We start from the raw sequence: 24,212 nt of genomic DNA, 5'->3' as shown, positions 1-24,212 counted from the left end.
GGTTTGCTGAAAGTTTGCCCCCTATAGACAGACAGACAGACACTGCTTCAAGGTTAAATCTATTTAAGGCCTGGCAAGGAGCTCAGCCTGACTACACGATGACCCCTGGGAGGAAGCACTACAGTGCATAAGGCTACAGTGAATTTCTAATAAAAGCTTCAGCCCAAAGTCGGCCTGGTTACGCAGCATATCATCCAGGGGTCTCTTCAGCATCATAGTTGCCTGTGAGAGTTCTCCTTACCTGTTATCCTGGACCTTCTCGGCTCGTCTCCTCTGCTCTCTATCTGTACTCCCTCCCTGGGGGTTCTTTCTCATCCTATGCTTTATGTGCATCCGTAACACTGATGACCCCCAGGTTTAATATCTTTCCTTCCAACCTCTCCCCTGGACTCCGCTCGTGCATGTCCCCTCCTTCCACCTTCCACCCTAAGCACCTTTGTTCAAGCCACCATCATTTCTCCTACTTACTGAGACTGTCTCCCACCTGGTCTCCTTATTTGAACCTTTCCCCAATATAAAATATTCTTAGTGTAGCAATTACAGTGATCCTTTTAAGAAGGAAATCAGCACCCGTTACTGCTCTACTCTAAAGCTTCCAACAGCTTCCAACGACTCAAAGTACACACACGGTCCTTAACCCTGCCACCGTCTTCAATGACTCCGGGTTTGGGCGTCACTCCTTCACTCAAGCCCTACCCGCTGGCCTCTTTGCCGTTCTGTGAATAGGCCAAGCATGCTCTTCCCCCGGAGCTTCTGACCTTGCTCCTTAACGCTGTCTGGAAGACCCTTCTATCTACTCTTTCACTTTCTTAAAGTTTCTGCTGTAATATCAACTTATGAAAGAGATCCTCCTGGACCACCCTTCGTAAAATGGCACCCTGATCCGTTTTACCCTGTTTTACCTTTGAAAAATGAGTCTTATTCATAACCCGACAGACATTTGTCTGTTTGTTGTCTCTCCCCCCTTTTAGCTGGCAAGCTCCCTGAGGGCAGGCATTCATCTGATTGGCTTACTGCTTCATTCCATTCTAACACCGCCTGGTTCAGAACAGGTATTCAATAAACACTCGAAGAATGAATGTGACAAAGCAGCTATGTGCTGCTGTTACTTTACAGACCACATATTTTTACTTGGCTATTTATGAATAAAGTCCATTATTATTGTACCTAATGTCCTATCTTTAAAACCTCAAAATTATTTCCTTTTAAAAAACATTTATTTATTTACTTTTGAGAGAGAGAGAGAGAGAGAGAGAGAGAGAGAGAGAGAGAGAGTCTACAAGGGAGTGGCAGAGAGAGAGGGAGAGAGAATCCCAAGCAGGATCCACACTATCAGCACAGAGCCCTATGTGGGATTCAATCCCAGAAACCTGGGATCATGACCAGAGCCGAAATCAAGAGTTGGACGCTCAACCAACTGAGCCACCCAGGTGCCCCAAACTGAAAATTATTATTATCTAAAAAAAACTGTTTTTAACATTTATTCATTTTTGAGAAACAGAGAGAGACAGAGGGGCAGAGAGAGAGGGAGACACAGAATCCGAAGCAGGCTCCAGGCTCCGAGCTGTCAGCACAGAGCCCGAACACACGAGCAGCGGGGCTCGAACGCACGAACCATGAGATCATGACCCGAGCCAAAGTCGGATGCTCAACCGACTGAGCCACCCAGGTGCCCCTCAAAATTATTTTTAACTGAAAACAAATAGGAAGGAAAAAAATCTCCAGATATTTCAGTAGATAAAAGGAATAGTGACAGTATGGCTATTTTTTTAAAAGTTAGTTTTCTTTTTTTCCTGAGGAGACTAGGCTTTGCTATAAATTATTAGAACTTATTAAGATATTAATATCAAGCTTTTTAGGTAAAAATATCTTGTGACAATTAATAAATATTTGCTGCTAAAAATCAAAAAGCCATCATCTTTTCTGAAACATTTTTTACTTACAATTATAATAAAACATTAAGTTACTGAGAATAATGACCATAATTAATTGTTACCATGTCCATCAGGAGGTCAGGAACATACAGGTACCAAAAGCTTTTTCCAGTGAGTGCATGAGCAAAGACATTATCAGCTAGTTGAGTTTAAGCTGTTTTTCTATTTGGCTACAACCGATAAATATATACAAATATAGTATAGCCTGAACAAAAAAGTATTTTGAATAGATCTTTAAGAAATAACTAGATATCCTACTACAGTGTTATATATTCTAGCGCACACACACACACACACACACACACACACACACCCCACATTCTATGTTTCATTCTACAGAATATTTAGGATAGTGCTGGAATTCTGCAACCCTTTTTAAAGATTCTTGGGACACTGCACGATCTGAAAAACGGTTTCCTTAAAAAGGACTGCCTGCTAGAATATTCTACCTGTGTCTCGGGAATAATAGGGCTGTCTTCAGGAGATGATCTGAAAAAGGTGGATAAAGGAGAGGACACGATGATAGGATTTGGCCTCACAAATCCACTCAGATCACAGCTGGGAATGTCATTCTCTTCCTTCTTCATGACTAGGGTATCCATCACATAAAAGACATTCCACGGAATCCACACCGTATGATACTGAGTGAGGAATGGGGATCGTTCAAATACCAAAGTCAGGGAAGCCCCTCCATTTGCCACCAGGTCAAACCTAAGAAAAAACAAGATTGCTCAGTGAATTATCTGGATCCCATACAGCTTCCAGCAACACTCAACTGCATCAATAAATATGCTTTATAAAAATAGCCGATTTCCCCCCAACTTTTATATCATAGGGTTTCAAATCTACAAGAGTATGCAAATAATTATACAATGAACACCCATATACCCTTTACTTAGACTTACCAATTCATTAACATTTTCCCGTATCTGCTTTATCTGTCTACCCATCTACTCTTTTTTTCAGAACCATCTGAACTTATGAAATATCACTTCGAAATATTTCAACAGGAACCTTCTAAGACAAAGAAAACTCTACAAAATCACAACACTGTTACCACGTCTTGGCAAATGAGCTCAACTTTTTTATTTTTATTTAAAAAAAAATTTTTTTAACGTTTATTCATTTCTGAGACAGAGAGAGACAGAGCATGAATGGGGGAAGGTCAGAGAGAGAGGGAGACACAGAATCTGAAACAGGCTCCAGGCTCTGAGCCATCAGCCCAGAGCCCGACGCGGGGCTCGAACTCACGGACCGCGAGATTGTGACCTGAGCCGAAGTCGGACGCCCAACCGACTGAGCCACCCACACGCCCCATGAGCTCAACTTTTAAAGCGCTGTGTGAGCACGTGACTTTAAGTCTGTGTCACGTGCACCGTCACAGATTTCTGGAGTCTAAAAGTTGTTGCAGTTCTATATTACATGGAACAATAACACATATTGGGTGATATAAGAATGCCTAGTTTTTATACTGAAACTACTTCAAGAAAAGATAGTGCAGTGGGACTAACTCACATTCCATCCTGGCGGGTAATAGTATATCCATATTCTGGGTAATGGAAAAACGAGACATTTACTCCAATGAGAGGAGTTCCATCAGCAGTTAGCACTTGGCCTCTGATGACGGATGCAAGGCTGTGGGAAAAGGAGAAGAATCAGAATGAGCATTTGTCTCCTCAGGCCAACAGTACCATGATTTAGAGCTCATTCATCCTAAGGATAAAATAACACTATCACCCACACTTGTTATTCCCCCAAACCAGACCTGAAATACTCCCCAGACAATGTCCCTTTTAATTCGGGGCAATTCACATTCTCTAAATGCCTGGTGTTTACCCTGGGTTTTTAATTTGTTGCAATCTGGTTTTTGGAGAGTTGTCAAGACCGATAATTTAGAGATGAATTTTTTAAATTATAAACTGCGCTTTTTCATAAGTCATCTATCTGGTGCTTACATGAAGAAAAGTATACCTTCCAATTAATTCCAAGGCAATCCGTAAATCTGCGGGGACCAAGGAGTACAAGATTTAAAGGGGCAATAAGGCACGTTTGTGGAACAACTTTTAATCAACTGCTGGGTCTAACTGCATTAATGCTGTTAAATTACTGCAGATCCAGGAGTTCCAGCGTAAATCATCTTCTTTTACTCAGTGAGACACAAGACACCTGCTTTCACTTACTGGTTTATTTTCAGGTCATTACTGCTCTGTAAAGCACCAGTCAAACAGCTTATGCAATCTTACTGTGATGCCGTTAGCAGTTCCATTACATTAATTCATAATTTATATTATTTAGCGAGCTCAGCTAAAAAAAAAAAAAGCTCACATCTGCTTTGCCTTTTGGGGTCTTTTCACTGCTTCTTTTGAAACATTTCCAACCGTGCTAACAAAATCAACTAGTTAAATGAAGATTTATCGACTCCTTAATGGGATGTCCCGTTATGGCTCGGATGCTGAAATTGACAAAGTATGTGAACTGTGTCAAAAATGCTTGAAAGGCGAAGTTTGGTGAGGAATTGGCCGAAAGAGGAAAAACTGCATTAAAAGAAAAAGCACTTCCCTCAAATTCAGTCATCAGCGTTTCGTAAAAAGTGCACGTAACTACTGATAACAACACTACACATCTATGTAAGGAAAAAAAAAATGCATTAACCTCTTATTGAAAGGACTTTCTCCAGGTAGGACATGGGTGCTGTCAGACCCTATGAGAAAGCTGATTCGATCATAGAAGGACTTGGCAGCCTGCTGCGGGGGGGACTGTAAGCTTTGGCTGATGACATCCTGAGGGTCAGGCAGTCCATGGCAATAAGGCTGGTTTTGGCAGGAACTCTGTAAACAGCAATCAGGATCCATACAGTCAACGAGCCCATCTGCAGAGAGAGGTGTAAGCCAGTGAGAGAACTCCTCTTTTAATCTGTGACTAACGTTTTGTGCGCTACGTTTTGTTTGGTGCTTCGTTTTCTTTCGTATCAAATGAATCTCCGCCCCCACCCCCACCCCAATTGAGAGTAATTTCTAGGAGGCCTACTTTTTGGAAACGGATGAAATATGAATACAATATTTGCAGCTGCTTTCACGCGGAGTAAGTGTTTAGATCGGAGATGACGGATTCTGATTAAGAAATTAAAAATTACTGATTAGAACAATCTATTAGTAGCTTGAAAGAATACAGATTATTATTTTTTTTAATTTTTTTTTTCAACATTTATTTATTTTGGGGACAGAGAGAGACAACGCATGAACGGGGGAGGGGCAGAGAGAGAGGGAGACACAGAATCGGAAACAGGCTCCAGGCTCGGAGCCATCAGCCCAGAGCCTGACGCGGGGCTCGAACTCACGGACCGCGAGATCGTGACCTGGCTGAAGTCGGACGCTCAACCGACTGTGCCACCCAGGCGCCCCGAGATTATTTTTAAGTATAGTTACTGAAGCCTTCTGTATTTTAAAGAAAACGTACTAGGAGTTAACACAGTGAGCGCGATTGGTGAATGGATAGGAAACTGCTCAGGGAGAAGTTCTAAAATTTGGGAAAGGGCCAGAAAATGACAGTCTGTGAAACGAAGCAAACACAAATCAACATAAAACGGAAGAGATTAGTCAACCATCTTTCAAGGAAACAGCTTTCCCAAGGAAGGTAAAGTGTGTTCCAAATAAAATTAAGGCAACTCTCAAATTTTAAACAGGATCCTGGGCCCCTGGTATGCCTCTGCTAAAATGGCGGTGTTACTTTAAAATGTGGCAAATGTAAATACGCCATAATATTATAAATGATAAGAAGCCTATCAGAAAAGAAAACTGACCCGCAGTGTTGGTGACATGAAAAGTGTTGCGGGTAGAATCTGCTAGGGCCTTCTCCAGGAACATCAAAAGGAAATGACATTCAATGCCCCATGTAGGTATTTTGCTCGAAACATATAAACCAACTCATCAGCGGATAAGAGTGTCAGGTTATGATGATTTGGTGACATTATCCCTTAAGATCATTCTTTCACTGGCCAGCTGATACATGAATTGTGATCTGCTTGGCAATTACATGTCTCAGTACAGAGTAATAAAATATTAGTTTCTGAAGACTTTAAATCATTCTTGGGAGATCAAATGGTCTTAAAAATCTTTAAACCCAGGTATCAGGTCTTTGTGTGACCCTATTATGACAAACTCAATCGAAAATATCTAGTTGACCTACGTATTTTATTTACACGAGTGTTTTTTAGTAACTTTTATTTTCAAAAAAACACACTAGCCATTTGTTTTTGCTTGAGGACACTCTTATTAATAGATTGTAAGTTTTCCCCTCTATTATCTGACAGCAAATTGAGACAAAAGAAAAGAGACTAAACTGAGTCATGTTGCCCAGTCTAAAAGTATGTCAACAGCGACACAGTAAGGTCAGAAACCAAAGACGAGGGGTCCTGGATCAATGTCCTTTTTTTTTCCATAAGTTTTTTTATTTATTTTGAGAGAGAAAGAGAGAGGGAGAGACACAGAGAGAGAGAGAAAGAATCCCAAGCAGGCTCTGTGCTGAGAGCCCCACTCGGGGCTCAATCTCATGAACAGTGAGATCATGACCTGGGCAGAAATCAAGTCAGTCGCTTAACCAACTGAGGCGCCCAGGTGCCCCCTGGATCAATGTCCTTAAGTCATTTTGCACACCTGAAGCACAAGGTAGGGAACACTTGTGATTTCTCCTAATACTCCCTTCTGTTTCTTTGGGCAACAGCTCTACGTAGTCATTTAGGTGTCCATCCCTCCCTCCCCGCCTCTCTGTCCACGCGCATTTCCCCCTTCATGTTTGGTTCAGAAATGTTTGGTTCAATCGAACTTGCTGAGCTGGAGTAAATTTCAGGAACTGTCTGCAGGTCCTGCCCCCCGCGCCCCGCCCCCCACCTCCTCCCAGGCTTGAAGCTGTACGGCTGTGAGGTTGGGGTGACTGCATCCCTCCAGCTGCCAATCCAGGAGAACCTGGTTTGGAACGGAGCCATTCAAGAAGCAGAGCCAAGAGCTGGAGACAAAAACAATAGGTCACAGTGGCATCTTTAAGGTTTTTACAACAGGCTGGACCGGAGCTCCTGGGCTTTTCAGGTGCAGAGGCCAAGCTATTTTCTTCTTCTTTATGCCTGTCTGGGTTAGATTTTCTGTCACTGACAACTGAGAAAGATTTAGTTTATCTAGAGACAGTAACTAAAAGTCTGTTCACTATTTTCCTTGTAGCTGAAAAACAAGGCGAATACACAAATACTTGATTTAAATTTATAGTGTTGGGCTCCTTTCACGTTAGTATTTTAATTGCTTTGTTAACCACAGTGAGTCACAATGAGTCAGAATTTCTGATAGGCAGATCTTCTTATGTATTGTTTCCTTGTGATAGTTACATTTTTATGCAGATGTCCATCATGTTTTTTAAAGATGCATTCATTATTTGAAAGGGCAGTTTTATTCCTTTGATAAAAGTTTTAAATCATATGTTAAGAAAATCAAATTAAACCGAGCATTGAAACTGTATATAAATTTATCAAAATGCTACTTTCTTGGCCAAAAGGCCATGAAGATGATAAACGTCTAAATATTTCTCCATACTTTTGGAAGATAAAACTATGCTTATAGGCTTACTTTTCATGAAGATATAATAATGCAACACGTTGTATGTATTTTTCTCTCAAAGAAGGAGAAGCAGTTATTAAGACTCAGATTTTTATAGTAGACTATTGAACGGTTGTCTCAGTATCATTTCTGGCTTCAAAAAAAAAAAAAACTAAAAAATAAAACCCTTCCAGAAACAATTCATGATTATATATTGAGATTTTATAAGGCATCTTAAAAAAATTTTTTTTAAATGTTTATTTTTGAGAAAGAGAGAAGGACAGAACACAAGTTCTGAAGGGCAGAGAGAGAGAGGGAGACACAGAATCTGAAGCAGGCTCCAGGCTCCGAACTTTCAGCACGACACGGGGCTCGAACCCATAGACCGTGAGATCATGACCTGAGCCGAAGTTGGATGCCCAACCAACTGAGCCATCCAGGCGCTCCTTATAAGGAATCTTTAATTACGTGTTTTATGATCTATTTCAGAGTTCTCACTCCATGACTTTTGAGTGGGTGTGCATATGCTTGGGAGAATCATTTTACACAAACATTTTATATTCTTGCAAATTTTTCCCTTACATTCATCCTGTAGCTTAGAAAGAGATTACTCACTTGGAAGAGAAAGTACTTCCAATTATTGTATCTTATCTCCATTAATCTTGAAAAATAAAGGTTAACTGCCCCTCATCCTTTCCTTCCTGACACTACTCCCCCAGTGTCTTCCTTTAGGCAATAAATGGTACAGTTGCCCAGGAAGAATACTCAAATTTAGCCATTCATCTTTGTTAGTTTATGAAAAGCAAATGTACATCTGACATGTAGTCTGCAGGTCATAAAACTGCATGAGATTGACACCTTCTGAACTAATCAGTTGGAAATGCATTTTTACAAGCCTCTCTGCTAACATCAATCAGAGAAGGAATCTCATTTTCAACAGCCAAGATGCAGGGACACACAGTTTGTTATTCTTCTGCAGAGTTTATCAGTAACTTGCCCAAGCAACTGACGGATGGTTATGAATCTGGCTCCCTATCACTTGGGAAAACATTTGTCATTCTTTGTACTTAGGGCTATCTAGTACAACTAAGTTGATTACCCACTTGCCCAAATGTACAGGGTAGCAAAACTGTCTTTGTGGAATAGCTTCTCAAAATCATTGAGATTCCAGGTAGTATCAGGAATATCAGGTCAGCCTAAATTTGTATTCGCGTAGACATCGTCTCTAATAGAATTAATCATAAAAAAATCTAAAGAAACTCAGAAGTGCTCAAAACCCCCTGAATAACAACTTCAATTATCTGCTTACATTATTATTCATCATTATTATTCATTATTATTATACATTATTATTCAATTATCTGCTTTACATTAAAGCAGATAATTTAGTTTATGCTCTGTCCACTCAATCCTGAAAATTCTTGCTTGGTTATCATTTTAAAACATGTTCTCATCTTACCTTAGGCTTCCATTGGACTGTAACAGTGGGTGGCAAACTTACTTTGCAAAGGGCCAGAGAGTAAACAATTTAGGCTTTGTTGGCCATGCAGTGTCCCACACTGTTCAGCCCCACCTTTATAGAGCGAAAGCAGCCATAGACATTATGGAAATGAATGGGTGTGTTCCAATAAAACTTTATTTACAAATACAGGCTTTGGCCCACAGGTCATAGTTGGCCAGCCTCTGGTCTTGCTTTAATGTTTCTACCCCAGCCTATTTCCTCGTGCTCTTCAAATCATTCTTGACATTGTCTTGGGAGAATTTAGACAATACATACTTTGTCAGATTATTAACTTCTGATTCCAAGTCTCTTCCTAGGTTACTTCTACACTGGCTTTATCCTGCTTATCAAAACTCACTTTCTTCTTTCAGCGGCTATGGCTACTTGAACCTGTTTTTTTTTTTTTTGCCTTGGTTTATTTTTTTAAATGTATTTATTTTTTAATATGAAATTTATTGTCAAATTTGTTTCCATACAATACCCAGTGCTCATCCCAACAGGTGAATCTCCTTTTAATGACTTTTCTGTTTTTACTCAAAAGATAATGTCCACCGCCCCTCCCCACAATATTAGGAAGCCCTTTCCCCCATCCAAGTTAGAGGTAGAGATAGAAATTATAAATTAAGATATAAATTATCCTGAGGGAATTTATCCATAGACTTCAGAATTTTTGAAGTGTTCAGGTCTACCTTTCATTACTTTTCTAAGTCACCATTCTGTGAAACGCATGAAATTCGTTTATGACGGAACTGGGATCATGTTTGTGTCTCTGTCTACTCTTGTTGTTCTTCTGTATCAGTGGTCTCTTCACGGGTTTGGTCTCTATGTTCATGTATGTCTCCAGGCTGATCATTCTTCTGCACTTCAAATCTACAAACGGCCTTCCAGATATTTCCATTTGGATATTACACAGGCATCAAAAACTTAGAGCATCTAAAACACATCTAATCTTCTCTAGATGTGCTGCTTTCTTCTGTATTTCCTAGTCCAGTGAATGATTCCATCATCTATCCGTCCAGTCTCTCCAAGTAGAAACCTAAATGTCATCCTTGACTCCTCCCTTCCTTTTTCTCTGCACTGAGTCAATTACCAGGTCCTTCTTTCCTTCACCCCAAATATCTCTTGAATCAGTCTCTTTCCATTCCCTAGAAACCAGCCTTCAAGCCACCATCGTGGTCCCTTGACAAGATCTCCACGACATTTTCGTTTCCCAAGTTCCAGGCGTGTCCCAAGTCCTCATTCTCTACACTTCAGTCTGATGGTTTCCTCTGCCTGGAGACCTTGACCTCTCTCTACGCCCTCACCCCCAGGCCCTTCTCCCAATTGCTTCAGCCAGCAGCTCAGACAATGGCTTGGGAAGCTCCTTGAGAGCTGATTGAGCTTGCCATCGTATCCCCAGTATCTAGTACCCTTCTTGGCACTAAGTCAGCGCATAACGTTTTTCTGGAAGGAAGGGAAGAATGGATTCGGTTCCTACAGATAATTAGATTGAAACAGGTCAAAATGATGTCTTAAAGGGGCAGCAGAGACACCTTCCGGTTTTATTTGCTCACCCTTCTCTAACCCCCAGTACTATGCTAATCCTTGAATTCTGGTTTCTTTTTTTACCCCAACAGTTATTATTTTAAAATAGAGGTCTTGATTAATTGGACATTAACCACTCCACACAGTTATAAAAAGCATTAAAAGAAACGTATGAAACACTATGTATAATCTTTCAAAGGAAAAGGCCCTATTTATTTTTGAAGACACACAGCCCAGAATTCATAAAAAGATAAACCTTATAAAAATCTGCCTCCTACCAAGGAAAACTTCTGCATGATGAAAGATACCTAACATCTGCAACACACCCCACAAAGAATTTGTTAAGTAGCGTCTACCAAAATACTCCTAAAAATTAAAAAAAAAAAAAAAAGTCAAACAACTAACAGGAAGAAAACGGGCCAGAGAAATAAATAAACAATTAGCAAAAGAGGAAACACAAATGGCCAAGAAACATAGATAAGGATCATCAATCTAGCCAGTAATTAGAGCAATGCAAATGAAATTAATAAAGATGGGGGTCACTTTCACCTGTCAGACAACATTCCTATTTTTCACTTGTTGCACAGTTTTGTTTCTGCACAATGATCACCTGCAGACCGTGGGCACAGAGAAATAAGCACTCTCCTTCTGATGAAGCTCACAGCGGCGAAACCCACATGCGAGGCAATTTGGCCACGAAAATTAAAAAGTTTAAACACCCCTCCACCTAGAAATTTCGCTTCTTAACATCTGCCCAAAAGAAATATTGGTACATTTACATAAGGATTTATATGCAGGCACGCACACACACACACACACACACACACACACAGATTCACTACAGACTTGTCTTTATACTAAGAGCGGGGGAAAAAACCCCCAGCAACACGAGGTTATTGCTAACACTTATCACAAACGGAGTAGTGGTAACATTAGTGCCTACAGCTGTGTTTCTCTTACAAAGAATAAGGTACGCCTCTTCGTGCTTACTGGCTGAAAAAAAGTCTCTAAGGTTCTTTGGCAGAATCAAATTTAGAATAGCACTAATCCCACTTAATTTTAAAACCATAAATGTGCCTATAAATTCATGGAAGAAGGAGCGGAAATATGCACAGCAAGTTGCTGACAGCAGTTAACCGTTTGAGAAATGGCAATTCGCAAATGGGCATTGAGAAAGCACTGTGAGTATACTATGGTTACTACCAAAAAATTAATTCGTTAATGCAGGTTTTTTGTTTTAAGTCTATCTTTTATTTTGAGAGAGAGAGACAGCATGAGTGGGGGAGGGGCAGAGAGAGAGGGAGTGAGAGAATCCAAAGCAGGCTCTGCACCGTCAGCGCAGGGCCCGACGTGGGGCTCGAACCCACGAAGCTGCGAGGTCATAACCTGAACTGAAAACTGAGAGTCCGACGCTTAACCGACTGAGCCACCGAGGTGCCCTCTGCAGAGGTTCTTAGGGTGGAGACGTGTAACGCGGAGACCTGTTTCTGGAGAGGTCCCGCGCACTGCCCGTTTCCACATTGCGAAGCCTGACGTGGCAGCCGCTGGTAATGGCTGCGAAACGAGGGTGGACTTGGAGTTTCAGCCTGTGTGCCTCTGGCTTTCCTCCGCCTCTAAAACTTACTCAGAGATCGTGGGAAAACCTCATGTTTCTCGTACGCTATCGGGAAGCTACTGGGAGCTTTGCTTCGAAGGGTACAAGCTGGGCTTCTCTTTCCTTGAATGTGATTTGCTTTGCTCTAAAAATTCTGTGGGGAGTGAAAGGGTTCAGACAACCTGAGTCTCTCCTAGAGTCTTTCAAACTCATACTCATTTGTCCCCCAAATCATGATCCACCAGGAAAATACATTTTAATGCTCTGAGACTCTGAATGCTGTTCTGTGTTCTGATATCTGGAATCTTTTCGGGAAGTACTTATGATCTCCTGTAATCCTTTTTTTTCCTTTTCCCTTTTCTTTCCTCTCTTCCTCCCTCCCTCCCTCCCTCCCTCCCTCCCTTTTTCTTCTTCTTCCTCTACTTTTTTTTTTCATAGCTATAGATAATTTTTTAACATTTATTTATTTATTTATTTATTTTGAGAGAGAGTACAAGCAGGGGTGGGGAAGACAGAGAGGGAAAGAGAATCCCAAAGAGCCTCTACAGTGAGCAGAGCCCAATGCGGGGCTCGAACTCACAAACTGTGAGATCATGACCTGAGCAGAAATCCAGAGTTGGACACTTAATCGACTGAGCCACCTGGGCACCCCTCTTCTTTATTAAAGCCATTTCCCCCCTTTCTTCCCACTTCTGTCACTCTCTCTTTTATTTATTTAATTTTTATTTGAATATGTGTTTGGAGAACACAACAGTCTCATCTTCCTGCTAGGAGGCTTTAAGATTCTATTTTCAAACATTTCCTATTTTCACTTGGTAATCTCCCAACTTAGACGGCTCCTGCCCATTCATCACACTCCTTCTGCTGCTTACATTAACATTTCATTCATTCTTCCATTTCTGTTTTTACCGCCAGTTTTTCCTTGCAGTCTGAACCTTTCCTTTGTATTCTCTCTCTCATTACTGTTTTTATCTTTCTAATTTCTGACTAACCTCTACTGAATTGTGCTTTCCTCTCCATTATCATCAGCCTCCACTTAAAAAAACAAAACAAAACAAAACTAACCTGTTCTAGGCACCTCTTCCTGACACATCCCCAGAAAGTCATACTTCTGAAGGACATAAAACCAAAAAAACTCTACCTACAAGTAAGCTGCATCACTGCTGGCATATCACTGTTCTTGCCTAAAGTTTAGTAGTTCTGTGCCCTCAGTCACCCAGTCTCTAAGAGAAGACTTGAGTCCCATGCTGTAAGAACCCACAGGGGACCTATCCACTAGAGGACCAGACAGGGAAGCAAGATGTCGGAGGGAACTCTAGTTAGGAAGATAAAAACATGGTAACAACTGTCAGAGATCACATATTTTGGAGAAATCACCTTGTTCATAAGTATCTTGAGTTTCTATGAAGGTAGACAGAATTGCCTTTGCCAAGGTGTTGGCATTCTGAGGCTTGCATAGTGGGCTCACGCTATGGGGAGCCATTTAAAATCGAGAAACCTGGGGTGCCTGGGTGGCTCAGTCGGTTGAGTGTCCGGGTTCGGCTCAGGTCACGATCTCACCATTTGGGAGTTCGAGCCCCGCGTTGGGCTCACCGCTGTCAGCTCACGGCCTGCTTTGGATCCTCTGCCCACCTCTCCCTGCCCCTCCCCCGCTCTTCCTCTCAAAAATGAATAAACATGAAAACCAATCAAATCAAATCAAGAAAGCCTCTACTGAGTGAGATTCTCAGTGGGTACGCTAGGTAAGGGCGAGGATGCTTATCAAAGTATGTAGGGGGAGCCGGAGAGCTGCTTTGCCAATCTTGGGCATAGAAAGCACTGACTTTTCTCGTTCTCGAGTGAGAAGGCTATAATTTGGAGGGGGGTGGGGGGGGGAAGAAGGAGAAAAAGAGTAGAAGAAGATCCTTCGTGAGATGAGCAGGAATCTATTCGTTATATGAAACAGTTATTGGCGTGTATTCCCTGGTTATCCTAAAACTAAATGCTGTGGACAGCTATTAATATCCCTGGAGTGGAATCTGTTCCTTCTGTCTATCCAGCATCCATACCCCTCTCTTCTGGGGACAGAATCTCAACTTTCCTTTGGGCAGGGGACATACTTCGGGCCGATGAGGGTCAGGCTCACACCCAGGCCGCAGTAACCACCCAACAAGGTTGTCTCCTTGTACTGGGGTTATCATGCTGTGGAATGTAAACCTAGAGCCGCTGGGGGTCATTCCGGGGAAGACACAGTTGGACAGTGGTACCACCGCGGCCCGGAGCAGAGCTGACAGATGAATTAGCCCAGATTTCTGTTACCATTGTGTCAACACCCAGGTGCAGTGATCTCTGAGTTTTTCAGTGATCTAAGCTAAGAAGTGTTTCTTTTTTAAAAGCTTAAGTCCGTTTGAGTGGAATTTCCATCACGTGCAACCAAAGAGTCTTTCCTGGTGACGATAAGAAATACAAAGGCTATCCCAGCGGAGGGGAAGGTGAAAGCCTAGGGTACAGCCCGTGTTCCACAGCGAGGGGCCGTTTCAGAGGCTAATGGAGACACTCCAGAACCTAGGGAATGAGGCAAAACAGGGTCCTGGTCTGACACCCCAGCCCAGGTCGTGCAGCACTTCAGGGCGACCCGTTCCCAGCTCTTCACCTGCCCTCTCTCTGATCTCAGCAACTTCACCATCACAGCGAGTTCTGGGATAGGAATGCGCAACGGCTGAGCCCGAGGGAGGTTAACTTTGCAGGCGAAGGAAGAGTTGGAGAAGTCTTCGTAAGCCAAGGCCGGCCACGCACTGCTGATCCTTTGCTCAGAAAGCTTCCTCAGCGAGGGCAGGATCTAGTGTCATGGCTTCCAAAGTGTCTACACGCTCCATGAGGAGATGTTATGCACAATTACCGGTCCAGCGACCATTCGTTTGTGACTTCCACCGGGTGACTTAAAAGTCTTCTATTCCACTGCCTGCCTTTGTCCAGATGATCTTCCCTAACAACCTCTGTTTGATACCTGGAGCTAGATTTGAGAAGCATGTTGGGGAGGAGCCTGGTTGACTCCATTAAGAGTTGGGATCTTTGTCAGGGCCTGTACTGTAGGTAAAACACTGCCCTTAGTTCTGAAAGGCTGGTGGCCTTACATGCATGACAAGTGTTTGAGCCTTAAAGAAACCGGGTCCAACCGAACAGGAGAGTCACCTCCCACGACCGTGTGGGTGTCAGGGGAGTGGCTAAAGATAGATTCCTGTAACCCATTTTATTGGTAGTCTCTTCCTTCCAGGCCTCCTGAAGAATTCTCTCGTAAGACTGCTGTCTCTTATGCATTTTAGAGACATACAGGGGCAGTCGGGCTCTGTGGGCAAAGACAAACACCTGTTTCGTGAGATCTAGATTTCGAGGATCCGTAGGCTTAGGCAGCAGATGGGTCAAACCGGATTTGGTAAAGAAAAGTACGTTTTAGAGGGAAAGGAAGACGCTTGATCTAAGAAAAAAATGCCACTATCTCTCCAAATGTGTTGTCCTTTCTAAAAAAAAAATTAGGTTTACTTCTTTATTTTGAGAGAGACAGAGACAGCGTGCATGGGGGAGGGGCAGAGCGAGGGGGGGGAGAGAGAGAGAAGCCCAAGCAGGCTCCACGCTGCCAGCGCAGAGCCTGACACGGGGCTCGAACCCACGAACTGTGAGATCATGACCTGAGCTGACAACAAAAGTTGGACGCTTCACTGACTGAGTGACCCCGGGCGCCCCTCTAAAATTTTTTTCATGTGTCTTCCTTCTTTACTTCTGGGGATACTAAGCAATCTTCTTTGTTCTTGTGTCGTATAATGTTGCACAGGCTGAACTAGTAGCTATTTGTATGACATGTGGGCCGGGGCCAAATCAGCCTCGTCATCTGCTCTCCTTCCTCAGTCACTTGGCTACTTTCTGGCTAATTCATCGTCTGACCAACAGACTTTGAACAACGGATCTATAGCAGCACGAGTGAGCACACGTCTTGACATTTCAGGTACGGTCCTTATTTTAAACGTTCTGCTGTACTGACCTCACATCATGATAACGATAGCCCACGTACTGGCCAGCTTGTGTGTCTTGACTCGTCTCTATTCACGTAGTCCCTGCTTCAGTTCAAACAACCGTGTAGCTTAGGTTATAAGGCACCCGGGTTAAGATCTCCGGGTATAATACAGCTGGCATTGAGCTACCTTCTCCCAAGATCAACAAAATTAGGTTAGGGACAGGAATACAAATTATAGGAGATAAGTAAAGAATCCACAAGAGGTCTTCCGGCGGCTCAGGTTTCTCCTTGGAGAGGGAAGCCTAGAGATAGCATGGTTTCATGCTAATGAGAATAAACAAAGGGGGAACAGGCCAATTCGCGGCTGATACATTTTGAAGCAAGGGAAAAGCCTCCTTGGCTGATAACCACACTAAAGAGTTGATTAGCCCCTAAATTACTCTGCCATGTCTCTGCAGACCCAGCCCTGCCAGTTGCTTCCCTCGGAGAGAGTCTGTAACCTCCTCGGTGCAATCTCCTTTTAGAAGACAAAACCTGGAATATACGATCAAGGAGGGAGAGAAGGTCTCTCCTCCCTCCCCAGGCAACAGAAAACAATGGGGCAGGGGCTTCTTGGGGAAAAGCAGGGAGGAAAGCTGCCATCTGGGCTGCGGTGGGAGAGGATTAAGGCTGCCATTCCTACAAAGCGCACGGTTAAGGGGGATCGAGGCGACAAGGTATCATTAGGCAGAAAAGGCTCTGAGGGCTAAGGACCACCATATCTATCGGGAGCAAAAGGAAAAGAGGCTTCGGCTTAAAATTGTGGCTCGGGGCGCCTGGGTGGCGCAGTCGGTTGAGCGTCCGACTTCAGCCAGGTCACGATCTCGCGGTCCGGGAGTTCGAGCCCCGCGTCGGGCTCTGGGCTGATGGCTCGGAGCCTGGAGCCTGCTTCCGATTCTGTGTCTCCCTCTCTCTCTGCCCCTCCCCCGTTCATGCTCTGTCTCTCTCTGTCCCAAAAATAAATAAACGTTGAAAAAAAAAATTGTGGCTCAAATTTCTAGACGGTCCAGGTTAAAAAAAATAGGGAAACCTGACGAGTCTGCTAGCAACTACGGGGAGAATGGCCGCCGTTGTCCGGAAGACGAGGCACAAACAACATTTGTTTGAGAATGGCGGTAGGCACAAGCTAGTGTGTGCGTATGTGTGTGTGTGTGCATGCTGTGCCTTTGTGTGTGCACGTGTGTGTGTGTGTCCACATGTCTGCGTGCATGTGCACGTGTGCTTGTGTGTGAATGTCCGTGCACGTGCCTGTGCTTGCGCATGTGCGTGTATGTCCACATGCCCGTGTGTGTATGCGTGTGTGCATGTGTATGTGTGCGCATGTGCGTGATGGGGAGGTTGAGGGCTGGTCCTGGTCACTCTGCTTCCTAGAGAACAGTAGTGAGGTCCACTCTATGCAGGAAAGAAAAGACTGTTAAATCTTCCCTGACAACCTCCTATGAATTTCAACGAGGCCAGATGAAAGCAAAAGGAAGACTGAGTAACAGCGGCTGCTGCTTACGACTTACTACGTGCCTGCAGCATGCTAAGTACCTTGCATCCAGGCTCTCCCTCAGTCCTTGACCAAACTCTACTGTTGCTATTTTACAGATGAAGCAATTGTCAAGTCTCATAGGCACCGGGCAGAGTGAAGATCTGTCTCCTAAACCTGCACCTTCCCCCACACTCTACTGCTCACGTGGACATTCCCTGAAGAGCAGGTGGAACGAAGGAGCGGGTAGGCAACCATCCTCACTCACAGAGCAAGGGACCGCGGAGCCCCCGATAGGAACCGAATCCCTCCGAAAACTCAGTCCTAAAGCTATGCCCAAACCCAGCAGCTGTCAGGTGCACCTGCTTTCCCGCCGGAGAAGTAATCCCCAGCTCTCCCTCCTTATCCTCCCGAAATTGGAAGACAGTAGCACGGAGGACGGAAGGATGGGCGCAACAGGGGAAAGAACGGTTTCTTAACCAAGGGCCTACACTGGGTGAACTATCGCGATTCTCTAGCCGGCTGTGACGTTTAGGATGAAAAGACGCCGAGAACGCGGCTTCAGGGAGATTGTTTTCTTTCCTTCCTATCTGACTTTTCTCCACCCCCGCCTTTCATCCAAAGAGCTTGCGAAGTGCCCCGCGTGTTTTGGAACGTTTAGTTATTAAAACACTGCCTGCGCTGTGGTGAGGAGAGCTGTCACCTGGAGGTGAGGCAAAGCAATGGAGAACAACGGACTTTATATAGTAAGCAGCGTGGTTCCCTTGCCTTTTCCCTGGATGAGAATCAGCTTGCATTTGTCTCAGAGAAAACAGCAAAATCACTCTATCGGCGCGCCTATGGTTTTCAGTCCACGTCACGTACGGGGATCGGATCTTTTGGGCACCCAGGTAACTGTGTAACTTACGAACCCGCGCTCTGGCACGCGCTTGGTTTCACGCTCGGCATCTCTTACCTCCTTCGTTGTCCTTACTGTCTGTGCAGAGAGTCTCCATGGCCACATCACATCCCGCTCCTCTCCACCCTGGCTGGCAGACGCAATGCCAGCCGTTTTGGTCCAGCGTGCATCTCCCATTACTGTTGCACAGACCAGGACAACCCTCTGTCAAAGGAGACAAAGAAGGAAAACACAAGCGATTTGAGGATTGAAAGTTTTCGCACCTAACATAAACAGATAAGGGACACTTAGTGGGAACAGGCCTTTGTAAACAGCACAAATACTGTAATTGCACATGGATAGAAACAGCAACAGTCTCTACGGAATCTAATTCTTATCCAAGTGGCATCTTTGATTGGCCTGACCCTTGAGACACCACTTACCTGTGCAGGACAGAAATATATGCGACAATCCGCTAACTAGCTGCAGGCCAGACAAAATTAACTTAATTTTTTTTTTCTCCTTTGGCAAAGCAGCAAGGTTGATTGTACGGTGTGAAAAAGCACCTCGACAAGGTAATTTCAGAATCCCTGGCACAAATTTTCGATCTGTTGTAAACGGCAGCGGTCACTCATCAGGACGTGCCTTCTTAAAGCACCTCGTTGCTTTAAAAAATTCCCCCTAAATTCAAAAGCATGGAAGCCGGTATGAGGATGCGAACGATGTTAACAAGAGAACGTTAATTTTATCTGGCCTCAGAGTTGCCGTACCTTCATGTGAAATTACAGTGCATCAAATAAGTGCACAAAGTATAGGCCAGGATTGATGACTATACTTTATGCCAAGAGTACATTCCTTTTCACAGAATAAGCAAAGCCCAGGAAATAGTGAAGCAGCTTTAGCGTCTATTCTAACAAACATCAGGATTCAGGCTGCATACGGATGGGACAGGACCAACAGGATTTCCAACTAAATGTAATAGCTGTGCATATTTGATTACTTAGGACGGACAAAATGAAATACCATAAGGACCACAATAAAACATTGAGAGACTGAACAAAAACACGGTAGTGACGTGCTTCAAGACAGATAGCGAAGAGTGATATTTTGTGACAATCTCCCTAAGGCTTTTGTGCTGTTACCTTTATATCCTATCTTGTCTGCTTTTATGGGCAAGGAGGGAAAATTTGGGAAACAATTAAAATAATTTAATATATCCAAAATCTATAATTGTTTCAGTCTAACATGACATTAAAAAAAAACAATTTTTGCCACTTCCTACTGATGATATCTGGCAGCCAAATGATCTGTTTATGAGGATGACACTTAGGTAAATTCTGGTCTCTGGTGTTCTGGTCTATGAGTGTGATGGGACACTGACAGAAACAAGGATAGAAATGCTCCAAAATTATAAGAATAATGGGCTATTAATCAGAACTCTTTGGAGTGAATTATTTATAATTTGGCGCAAAATACATATTGGCCCAAAGTGCTTGCTATAGCCACTGGGGTTTGTCACCCGGCTTCTTATAATTAGAATGCTACTCTTGTCTCGGTGACGAAATTTAAGGGAACGATCTGTTTAAAGATGTTTGTTTTATGTCTGTATTAAAAGAATTATTCATATATCAGTTTCCCCTCCTCCACTGTGGCACTTGAAATGAAAATCTCTCCAAGAGACAGTCTGTCTCTTAAGATTAGAGCTAATAGACAGAAGAGTGTTCTGACAGTCTCTTGTGGCAAAATGAAATTATACTTATGGATACCATCAGGTCAGGATAGGATTAATTCTGTTGCTTCTTTTCTTTCAGACATTACCATCTGCATTTAGGGATTTTCAATACCTAAAAGGTGAATTTTCCTCCCAAACGTTTTTGTTTTGTTTTTAACGAGAAAGAAAGATTTCATCGTCCCACTGACAGGTGCCGCAGCTGACTGCACGCACCCAAGAGTTATTATATGAAAGCCTGGATATTGCCATGAATATTGTCATATTCTAATGAAAAGCACAAACAAGGAATAGAAAATAGGTAATCTGAGGAGAAAGGGGGAGGGAGTTTTCTCTTCTGAAAAAAAAATTTTCCACCTATTTCTACGAGAACTGAAGAGACAAGACTCTGCTGTTTTCTGCTGGGCCACGTTATCATTTCTGTTTTACGGAATGCACGTAATTTTGTCGTTTCTCAGAAAATAAGAGAACATAAATTATGATATCACATATACTTTGAAACATTTAGAAGAAGCCAAAGAAGTTTCCATATAAGGATAAATGAGATTGCTCTCAACACATATTATCCAGAATCTTCTTTAGATTGACAATTTCTTATTCTGTGATAAGAGAGTAAGCGTTTGTGATTCTTCAAGGCAGAATTTAAGGCTCGTTAGCTGAACTGCCAACAGCGAAGCTCTTAAGGCAGAGGAAAAAAAAAGAAAGAAAGAAGCATAAACAAAAAACAGCAAATATACTGTTATCTTCAGTTTTTGGTTCCAGTGAAAACTAATGCTCTTACATAGGGATGAAATCTGTGATAACCCAAAATTATAAAAATGAGACACAGACACTGAAGTCTCAGTCCTTTAAATCCAAGGCATTTCACATCATGTAAGCCTCATTTATAATTTACAAAAATCTGCATGAGACACAGTCTAATTTCATACCTAGTATGATCTGATACACAGTTATATATAGATATATATGGAGATATGTCAACAAAGACCAAGTATACAGTACCTTTAACTATCTTATCCAAATAGTGAGCTTGAGAAATTAAAAAGGAAAAAAAAGAACAGACAGACATTTCAGAAGTGTCACATGGGACAAGGAAATTTTCAGAATTTACATGCAAATTGAGTAGCTGCAGCCGACATAAGATTCACATCACACGACAGAGATGTACTTCATTATCTTCTAACACTGCAATATATCCACGTTTCAGCTCATGTGGTCATGATTCCAGGAAATACTCCGCATGTGCAAGGACAGTATGCAGGTAACACTACCTTTCCCAGATGCGTTGGAATGCCCCCACCCTGCTCCGTCTTGAGATTATCCTTGAATGGCTAAGTAGAACAAATGGAATTAATTCTTTGTACTTACGAAATTGGGAAATTTACAACGACGAGGGCTCTTTTCACTAAAGAAGTTGGGAAATTTACAGCTATGAGGGCCACAAAGAAACTTTTAGGGGGGGGTAGAAAATGATTCTAACGTTTGCAAGTTCGTTTTTAGCAAAGTAGTTTCGTAAGGGTTGCACAATGAAGGGCGAAAAGGACCACACGGGAGCCCTGGAGGAACCATTTACGCGTGTTCTGATGCTGTCTTTCTTCAACCTGAGAGATGAACCCACAGAAATCGTGCTTCCCTCACCTTCTGTCTCGAATGACTTGTGGATTTACATATTACCAAACTTCCGCGTTGAATAAACAAAAAAGGGAGGTTATTTTGAATCCTTAAGCAAATGGAGCAAACTTACTATACTATGAAAAAGGCACGTGTACACTGTGCAGAGAATGATTACCCAGCAGCCCTTGACCACACAGCGGATGGGCAGTGACGCATCGCATACGTGGTCAGTCCGCGAGGAAATACAGACTGTTCCAAGGTCCTGTTTCTTTTCAGGATCCAGCCTGGAATAAGCTGTTTCTCACAACCGCTCTGTAGAAACAGTCAGGATTAAGACTGGAGTCTTTCACTGGACCTGTCCGTTTAATCTTTCATGAGGTTACAATGAGGCTACACCTTTTCTCTTGAACAGAGGCAGAAATACCTCTCTCGGGCTTCACCAGCAGAGAGACGTAATATATTCTTAATAAGCCTGAAATCTGCCTGCTTTGTCAAAATTCATACATCTTTAATGATCTAAAATTGCTTTTCAAAGATGCTTCTGTTGATTATTTTTCGTTACTGACACATGCAAGTGAAAACCGAACTCCTAACAGAATGATTTAAGCTCTAACAGGTTTGGTAGTTCTGTCGCGTGCAGAAACAAAACCGTAAACGCTTCTGACACATGCGTGCCCGTGGATGTAAAAGGATTCTTCATGTTGCCACAGGACTCCATTAGAGGCTTCTGAATTGCATTTAAAAATAAGTGTGTTCATAACTAATTGACAACATACTGCAGGGGAAATTAAGGCGAGGCAACACTCTCAGGTACTACTCGGAAATTATAACTTAATCAAACAATTCTATTTTCAAACATTGAAACAAAAACGTACCATTGGATAACATCATTCATGTAATTTCTCAATAATCCCTTCCGAACACTATATAATCTAGGAGAGCCTCATAATAGCTCCACCGATGATCTAAACAGAAACAAAGTGCCTTTAAAAATTCTGGGGTTTCTGATTCAGATAGGGTAGTACTTTTGGAGGAATTCTGAATTTATAAAAAGTCATCACGCGGATCTAGCTGGAGAGCTGTTTGCTTTTACATTGGGTCCACTCCAGTTAATGCAACCAAAATAAGGAACGTAATTAATTCTGATCTGGATTAGTAGTTTGAAAGGAGGAATGAATTATTTCTAATCCAGCCAATCCCATTATCTTAGCAAACAATCAATTACACAAAACAGTGGTTTGATTAAAAGTAACGGCAGGTTTCCCATCAGGTCAAGAGAACAAAAGTGGTGATGAAATCAGAAAATATATTTAAAATGTACAGCAGGTTAAAATTCATAGGCCACTTTAAATATGAAAAATGCTTAACATAAATAAATTTTGCAAACGGTTAAAACCCAACCAAAAGAATAACATCTGTACTGAGAAAGAGATACTAAGATTTGCCATTTGCATTTTATATCCTAGGGAATAACCGTGAGGCTGTTAGTTTAAAACTAATGGAGAAAAGGGGTAAAAACCACCACGTGTGTTTTGTCCTCGAAGATGAACGTTTCCGACACTACCACAAAAGGCTCGTGCTGCAGAATAAAGATGTTAAAAGGAGATGTCGATAGATGGGGTTCAAATGATTATTAAAAATCATAATTGCAACAATAAAAACATCATTAGATAAGCCACGACAGGAAATAATCAGAAAACTGCAGGCATGTTGTAAGAAGCCATTAGGAACGATAATCGTAAAAATAATACAGTATATTTAAAAATTAATATTCCTAACAGTTGCTGAAACGCACATTAAGTTGCAAAAAAATTGCTTTGAAAGCGAATGAGTGTTTTCTGACACCGAAACCAAGTCCTTCCTATTAGACCTACTCACCAAAAGTTTCAAATTTGTTTTATGGAAGAAAACTCTTATAAAAATGAGTGCCAGACATATAAAATGGAGCCCTTTTAAAAAACTACTCTCCAGTAAAATGTTGTATTCATAAAACACTTTCCCGGGAGTTTCAATTATTTATCTTTTAAAAAGACCCATGTGGGAATAGGGGGTGGGGGGGGTATTACCGTATTTCCTGTAAGATAGTGATTCTTAATCTTTCTGGGGTCTCGGGTCAGTGAGAAAAGTAGCAGGAGTTACAGACTCTCCCCTGAGAAACAATGCACACAATGCACACACAAAATGCTATGATTTTAGCTCTTCCATGGGCTCTGGTTCTATAAATCGTAGACTGTGAACACGTGTCTGATGTATTAACGATTTCCAAATTTCTCGTTCTGCTCCAGGTCTCTGTCCCGGTTCACGATAATCCAGGGGACACACATGAAGTGCCGTGATCCCAGCTCTCCTCCCTGAGGATGAT

General features: G+C 42.5%; 1 protein-coding gene across 13 annotated transcripts in view; it reads right to left on the bottom strand.

The window, feature by feature from the left end:
- The window catches only part of TENM3 (teneurin transmembrane protein 3), a 1,304,603-nt gene that overhangs the window by 64,990 nt on the left and 1,215,401 nt on the right, over positions 1 to 24,212 (bottom strand). For 9 of the 13 annotated variants that reach the window (XM_045056763.1, XM_045056767.1, XM_023252313.2 and 6 more), the window contains 6 exons: positions 21,239 to 21,265; positions 19,650 to 19,670; positions 18,586 to 18,732; positions 4,587 to 4,803; positions 3,450 to 3,569; positions 2,384 to 2,645 (listed from right to left, as the gene is read on the bottom strand). In XM_045056763.1, the coding sequence (XP_044912698.1) occupies positions 2,384 to 2,645; positions 3,450 to 3,569; positions 4,587 to 4,803; positions 18,586 to 18,732; positions 19,650 to 19,670; positions 21,239 to 21,265 (794 nt within the window). The remainder of the gene's footprint in view (positions 1 to 2,383; positions 2,646 to 3,449; positions 3,570 to 4,586; positions 4,804 to 18,585; positions 18,733 to 19,649; positions 19,671 to 21,238; positions 21,266 to 24,212) is intronic. The other 4 variants (XM_045056770.1, XM_045056771.1, XM_045056766.1 and 1 more) reach the window with 3 other exon arrangements.

Source organism: Felis catus, chromosome B1 (genome assembly GCF_018350175.1).
Source record: "Felis catus isolate Fca126 chromosome B1, F.catus_Fca126_mat1.0, whole genome shotgun sequence".
Lineage (NCBI taxonomy): Eukaryota > Metazoa > Chordata > Mammalia > Carnivora > Felidae > Felis > Felis catus.
This window is presented reverse-complemented; position numbering and strand designations above follow the sequence as displayed.